This window comes from Babylonia areolata, chromosome 31 (assembly GCF_041734735.1).
Source record: "Babylonia areolata isolate BAREFJ2019XMU chromosome 31, ASM4173473v1, whole genome shotgun sequence".
Taxonomy (NCBI): Eukaryota; Metazoa; Mollusca; class Gastropoda; order Neogastropoda; family Buccinidae; genus Babylonia; species Babylonia areolata.
The window spans coordinates 29,160,060-29,168,054 of NC_134906.1; the positions used below are offsets into that span (position 1 = coordinate 29,160,060).

Consider the following 7,995-nt stretch of genomic DNA (forward strand, 5'->3'; position numbering starts at 1 on the left):
CGTCCCTTCCAGTAAAAAAACAAACAAACATGTCCTGCAAATAAAAATATTTGCAGACAAAGACAAAAAGGAAAAATAATAAAACCAGCAAGAATCTAATCCAAGCATCATTCACACGTGTGAATGAATGCAAGCATGCTTGTTGTATGCATGCGCAAGTGCATACATGTACACACATGAATGTGTAAGTGGTACAAAAGTGTCCAGACGACATGGTAAAAATCACTCTCACAAAACGAAACGAGAGATGGATGACATGTCAAAAAAGTTTCCAAGAGACAATGAAAAGAATTAAGTATGAAACTACACGAGCCTGTTACGGCCATGTAATGTGTGCTAATGTATGCACGCATGAACACGTGGACATAATTATGATCTACAGTATGAGAGTGTGTCTGTCTGTTTGTATGTGAGTGGAGGAAGGTGGGGGTGGGTTATAAGTCTGCTTGTAAACTTAACATGTGTCTAAATATGCCAGTAAATCTTTGTATACATGTGTATGATCCTCAGCATGAAAACTCCTGTGTGAGTGTTCAAAAAGTAATGTTGTAATCAGTTCTGTGTCAACACACTACGTATACACATACATTTCCCTTCTTTTCATTCTATCCCCCCCCCACCCCACCCACCCACCCCCCAAAAAAATCATCAACTAAAAAGATAATGTGTGTATCTACTCAAGAAATTTCTTTTCAAGGTCTCTTAGATTAATACTGCTAAGGTGTTTACATTGTACAATATGTACATTCATAGATACACACAGCCATTCTCATACAGACAAAAGCACTAACAGGTTTGTATAGTCATACACATGTACATGACTGTACAGATAAATGAAATGCCGCAAACACAGCACAGCATAGAGCATACGGTGAAGTAGCAAATACTAAAAACCTATTCTCTTAAAAAATCTATGCACAGGGACTTATAATTCTTCCTTGTATGGTAATAGTAAGTCACTGTAAATATATCTTTGTGTGTGTGTGTGTGTGTGTGTGTGTGTGTGTGTGTGTTTGTGAGTGCGTGTGTCTTCTACCCTCTCTAAATCATCTGAAACAGTTAACAGCCAGCAAGGATCAATAAAGAGCAATAACCAAACACAGAAACAAAACAACCCCTCTCCTGACTTGACTCCTTTTAAGTTTGTCTTGCCTTGAAAGCAGCGTGTCAGAAAAAGTCTCGCTCGCAAATTCAAAAACGAAAACAAAAACAAAAACATAACACCGACCGATAACAGCACATCATGATGACAACATCACCATTTCACTGTGAAGAAATACTTCACACACACCCCCAACCCCACCCACCCAACCCTTTTTTTTTTCTCATATTGGGCAGATCTTCCAACAATACAACAACAATAAACAGCAAAAAAACGAAAAAAAAAACCGCTTCTTACAACAACAAAAAAACAACAACAACAACAACAGCGATCAATCAACCACACACACACACATAATAATAAAAAAAAAAAAAAAAAAACCCAACACAGTTCCTTCCGACATCGTCAAAGCAGATGTCAATTATTCACAGGTCACAGGTCACAGGTCACACTCAGAAGGCAGCTCCGAGGGTCCAGCGATGGTTGGCTTTGCTCCGGCGGTTGCGGATGATGGCGGAGTCGATGCTGGAGGCAGCGCTCTTGCTGCGGATGTCGCTGGCCAGTTTGTTCTGTGCCAGGGACATGAGGCCCACGTTGCGGCTTGTGGCCGTCAGTGACTGGAGGAGGCCGTCCCCGCTCTGGAACCGTGAGGGAAAATCGTTTGTGAGTGATGTTGTGTTGTGTTGTGTTGTGTTGTGTTGTGTTGTGTTGTGCCGTGCTGTGCTGTGTTGTGTTGTGTTGTGTTGTGTTGTGCTGTGTTGAGCTGTGCTGTGCTGTGCTGTGTTGTGTTTTGCTGTGTTGTGTTTTGCTGTGCTGTGCTGTGTTGTGTTGTGTTGTGTTGTGCTGTGTTGTGCTGTGCTGTGCTGTGCTGTGCTGTGTTGTGCTGTGCTGTGCTGTGTTGTGCTGTGCTGTGTTGTGCTGTGTTGTGCTGTGCTGTGCTGTGCTGTGCTGTGCTGTGCTGTGATGTGTTGTGCTGTGTTGTGTTGTGTTTTGCTGTGTTGTGTTGTGTTGTGTTGTGATGTGCTGTGCTGTGCTGTGCTGTGCTGTGTTGTGTTGTGTTTTGCTGTGTTGTGTTGTCTTTTGCTGTGCTGTGCTGTGCTGTGTTGTGTTGTGTTTTGCTGTGTTGTGTTTTGCTGTGTTGTGTTTTGCTGTGCTGTGCTGTGTTGTGTTTTGTTGTGTTGTGTTGTGCTGTGCTGTGCTGTGTTTTGTTGTGTTGTGTTGTGCTGTGCTGTGCTGTGTTTTGTTGTGTTGTGTTGTGCTGTGCTGTGCTGTGTTGTGTTGTGCTGTGCTGTGCTGTGCTGTGCTGTGTTGTGTTGTGCTGTGCTGTGTTGAGTTGTGCTGTGCTGTGTTTTGTTGTATTTTGCTGTATTGTGTTGTGTTTTGCTGTGCTGTGCTGTGCCGTGTTGTATTTTGCTGTGTTGTGTTGTGTTTTGCTGTGTTGTGCTGTGCCGTGTTGTATTTTGCTGTGTTGTGTTGTGCTGTATTTTGCTGTGCTGAGTTGTGCTATGTTTTGCTATTTTGTACTGTGCTGTGCTGTGCTGTTGTTTTGTGTTGTGTTGTGCTGTGCTGTGTTTTCCTATGTTGTACTGTGCTGTGCTGTGCTGTGTTTTCCTATGTTGTACTGTGCTGTGCTGTGCTGTGTTTTCCTATGTTGTACTGTGCTGTCCTGTGCTGTGCTGTGCTGTATTGTTGTGTGGACACACACACGCACAGATCATACACACACACACACACACACACACACACACACACACAGACCACACACACGCATACACACAAACACACACATAGAGATCACACACACCCACACCCACACACACACACACACACACACCCACACACACACACCCCACACACACACACATCCACACACACAGACCACACACACGCATACACACACACACACACATAGAGATCACACACACCCACACACACACACACACACACACACACACACACACCCACACACACACAGACCACACACACGCATACACACACACACACACACACACATAGAGATCACACACACCCACACCCACACCCACACACAGACCACACACACACACACACACCCACACACACACACACAGATCACACACACACACACACAGACACAGATCACACACACACACACACACACACACACCTTAATGATGTCTTGCGCCTCAGGAAGCTGTGTTCCGGGATGTCTCTGGAAAACTCTCACCAGAGGGCGATCCAGCCGCTCACGGGTGAAGAGGTCAGCGCTCATGGACGGTCCCTGCGTGTCAAGAGTCAGTTTTTCAGGAGTCGTCAGAGCGTGCCCACTGATCCATATATACTCCACAGTTTCTTCTTCTTTCTCCTTCTTCGTTCGTGTGTCCTCACAAATGACTGAGAACGCTGACCTCTCTGACTTTCTGCATTCGCTATCTGTTGTTTCGCTTCTGAGATCAACGACTTCTCTTTCACGATGTCCATTGAATCATCTTCTGTGATTGTATTTAGATCTCATCTGTTTCAAATTCCACCCTCCCCCAAAGGCCCATTTTCCCCCCCAACTCACCATTCATCCCCATCTCCCCCTCTTCTATAACACTCAAATGTATACATTAACTCTCTCCAGACGAACGGCGAAAGAGACAACGTTAACAGCGTTTCACCCCAGTTACCATCATCAAAATATTGCAAGCGGAAGGCTCTTATACTGAAGACGTGAATGTTGCCAAAGAATACCATAATTCTGACGACGGAAGCTAAAGGTTGGGTCATTCAGACAGCCACTGGACATCCGAGTGGTCTGTGTAGAGGAGAAGAGAGGACTGGCCGTACTGAGTGAGTTAATACTGTAGCAAAATGTCTTCAGTCATTGATATGTGTGACGGAACATTAAACAAAACTCCTCCTCCTCCTCTTCTAATACACTGGTCACTGGCCTAGAAAGGCTATCCTAGATTTGTATAAAAAACATAGACACAGAAGAAAATGAAACAGAAAAATATAATACCGAAATAAGTAAGCACACGATACGTATTTGGTTTTCCAAAAATAAGAATCAAAATACAAAGAAGGCAAATGGTAGAAACAAAACAAGAACAAAAATGAAGGCAGGTGTAGGACAACACACACACACACACACAGAGACACAAAGAGACAGAGACAGACACACACACACACACACACACACACACAGACACATTCATATATTATTTTTATGTGTGTAGTGTGTACCTCATGACTTGTAAACCTAAAGATTTCGTGATAAATAAGATTTATCCTATTCTATTTTATTCATAAACACACACACACACACACACACACACACACACACACACACACACACACACACACACACACAACCACCACCACCACTAACACCACCATCACAATCACCGTACCAGTGTGTAACCCCGTGCACGATCCGTAGCATCGAACCAGCGCTGAGCACGCTGAATGGCGTGACGGTTCTCTCCGTGCGTGATGCCAAGGTGTTGCTGTCATCAAACATCACAAAGATCGTTAGTATCATTAACTCTTTCATAGCGCCTATCTTCTGTCAGAGAGCAAACTCTAAACGCTTTGCAAACACATACGTCGTTTGCACAACAGACTGCCCATCTGGGTACAGCCCAGTGACTGACAGCTGCCATTAGGCGCTCATCATTTTCTTCTTCTTCTTCTTCTTCTTCTTCTGCGTTCACTCGTATGTACACGAGTGGGCTTTAACATGTATGACCGTTTTTACCCCGCCATGTAGGCAGCCGTTTTCGGGGGTGTGCATGCTGAGTATGTTCTTGTTTCCATAACCCACCAAACGCTGACATGGATTACAGGATCTTTAACGTGCGTATTTGATCTTCTGCTTGCATATACACACGAAGGGGGTTCAGGCACTAGCAGGTCTGCACATATGTTGACCTGGGAGATCGTAAAAATCTCCACCCTTTACCCACCAGGCGCCGTCACCGTGATTCGAATCCTGGACCCTCAGATTGACAGTCCAACGCTTTAACCACTCGGCTATTGTGCCCGTCTGCCGAATCAAAATAAGCAGGAAGAAAAGAAAACGGAAGCAAACCTTGAGGGTGACGGTTTCCGCCACTTTCTGCGTCAGGCCGTCGTTGACGGACCGGTGAGCTGCCCTCTGGAGTCGCTGGACCTGATCAATGGTATCCCTCAGGTTACGGCGCAGGTACGCAGAGCGCCCTCTAGCCTCAGCCCCATCCTGCAATGCCTGCAAACACAAAAACTTTTGGGTCAGGAATGACAAATGTCTAATCCTTTGGCCTTTTGGAGGGGGGGGGGGCACAATGATGACAACAGTCATTGCTAATTTGTATTACTGTTGGGCAAGACACTCTCCACTATATTCAAATTCTAGCCCAGATAGTTGAGACAGCAGTTGCCTCCTCTGCTGTTCTGATGGTCACAGTCGAACATGATTGACTATCAAACAAACATTACTCTCGTCACAATAGATCTCTATGGGTCTAATCCTTCGACCACTTTTCGGGGCATAATGATAACAATCATTGCTGTACTGTATTACTCTTGTTACTATAGATTTCTCTGGGTTTAATCCTTTGACATCTGTTGGGGGTATAATGATAACAATCACTGCTGTATTGTATTACTCTTGTTACTATAGATTTCTCTGTGGGCCTAATCCCCACCCCCCACCCCCCACATGCCCCCCGAAACCATACCCCTCCTCGCACACACACACACACACACACACACACACACCTCCACCCACACACACACGCACCTCCACACACCCACACACCTCCACCTCCCCACACACACACCTCCACCCACACACACACACACACCTCCACCCACACACACACGCACCTCCACACACCCACACACCTCCACACACCCACACACCTCCACACACACACACCTCCACCTCCACACACCTCCACCCACACACACACCTCCACACACACACACACACACACCACCACACATACACCTCCACACACACACACCTCCACACACACACACACACACCCACACACACCAGATCAGTCTCAGGGGTGTAGGGCCCCAAAGCATCAACCCCAGCTGGCCCTAGACGGGCACTGTCGAGGGCGGAGGTCCGACCGTCAAAGATGCTGTTACGTCCCTTGGCGCTGTTGGTGATGGAGGAGTTGGCGTGACACAGAAGGTCAAGGACACGCGACCTTTCCTGCAGCACGGCGAACAGCCGCTTTCGTGCACTCTCCAGTGTCTGAGGCAGACGGGGGGAAGACAAATTATTTTTTAAAGATTGAATCCTTTTTCTTCTTCTTCTTCTGTAATCAACTTTTTTTTCAAGGTCATGGTGGACACATTTTTATCTGGTGTTGATAACAAGTGCAATTTCACAACAAATGATAGACATTATACTTAGCATCAGTACAGAATTAAGGACGCTTTGTTTAGCTAATATGCATCAAGCAAGTTTAAATCTTCATCATTCTTGATACTTCTATAACATTTTTCTTAAGGACAAATAAATACAATTTCATAAAGTCTAAATCTTTGTTATCAATGATACTTATAAAGCACTTATCGATAAAAAGAGAAGAAAAAAAATTCCCATGAAGTCTAAATCTTATTATCACTGACACAGTTGTAGCACTTATCTTCTGTCAGACACCAAACTCTAAGGTTGCCTACCTCAGGAGAACTGACAATAAATTAGCTGCTCATCATTCGTTTCCTGTGTCATTCAGCTAGGCTTCAAATCTTTATTATCACTGACACTTATATTGGGCTTATCTTTGGCCAGATACCAAGCTCTAAGCACTTTATAAAATTAATACCTAAGAGATAGACTATCTGGACAGAGCTGGGTTAGAGCTGTCTTCAGGTGCTCATCATTCGTTTCCTGAGTCATTCAGTCAGTCTATGCTTCAGACATATGCATGCACACACGTACATCTGAGTGGATTTTTCTTCAGAATTTGACTCTTAATACAAACAGTTTATAGTAATAATGATATAAATTTCAAGTGACTCAAGGCTATTTCTTTGTCTATACACAAGCACAGTAACTCGAAGTTCGACATGTATAAAAGTAAATTGCAACAGAACTGAAGCGGAGTAAGAAGCCTAGAAATTACACATGTTCAAATATATGCAGTTGATACAGTTTGGGGGAATGGGCGTTTTTCTTCTATATGTGAAGACTCATTCAAATTATATATTTACTATCTGCAGTTGTTTGCCTTACAACATTTCAGATCATCTGTGGACAGATGCTATCAACTACAACCTGGTGGTTTTTAGGATCTGACAGATACATTTCAATGTCGCTGTGTTGCTGTTGGTACTATTGTTTCTTTCAGCAACTGTTGCTGACAGAAGATCTACCTGCAACTGTTGCCAACAGAAGAAGACATACATGCAACTGTTGCTGAAAGAAGACATACTTTCAGCTGTTGCTGACAGAAGAAGACATACCTGTAACTGTTGCTTACAGAAGAAGACATACCTGTAACTGTTGCTGAAAGAAGAAGACATACTTGTAACTGTTGCTGAAAGAAGAAGACATACCTGCAACTGTTGCTGAAAGAAGAAGACATACCTGCAACTGTTGCTGATAGAAGAAGACCCACCTGTAACTGTTGCTGACAAAAGAAGACATACCTGCGACTGTTGCTGAAAGAAGAAGACCTACCTGCAACCGTTGCTGAAAAAAGAAGACATACTTGCAAACTGTTGCTGAAAGAAGAAGACATACCTGCAACTGTTGCTGACAGAAAGAAGACCTACTTGTAACTGTTGCTGACAAAAGAAGACCTACTTGTAACTGTTGCTGAAAGAAGAAGACATACCTGCAACTGTTGCTGAAAGAAGAAGACATACTTGCAAACTGTTGCTGACAGAAGAAGACATACCTGTAACTGTTGCTGAAAGAAGAA

The 7,995-nt window shown here is 44.1% G+C and overlaps 1 protein-coding gene across 1 annotated transcript in view; it reads right to left on the reverse strand.

The window, feature by feature from the left end:
* Window positions 1–689: 689 nt before the first annotated feature.
* Window positions 690–7,995, reverse strand: part of LOC143276095 (tektin-like protein 1) — an 18,906-nt gene continuing 11,600 nt past the window's right edge. The window contains exons 3-7 of the mRNA XM_076580490.1: window positions 6,108–6,317; window positions 5,160–5,315; window positions 4,480–4,575; window positions 3,249–3,362; window positions 690–1,740 (exon numbers count right to left, since the gene is read on the reverse strand). Of these exons, the coding sequence (XP_076436605.1) occupies window positions 1,555–1,740; window positions 3,249–3,362; window positions 4,480–4,575; window positions 5,160–5,315; window positions 6,108–6,317 (762 nt within the window). The 3' untranslated portion in view covers window positions 690–1,554. The remainder of the gene's footprint in view (window positions 1,741–3,248; window positions 3,363–4,479; window positions 4,576–5,159; window positions 5,316–6,107; window positions 6,318–7,995) is intronic.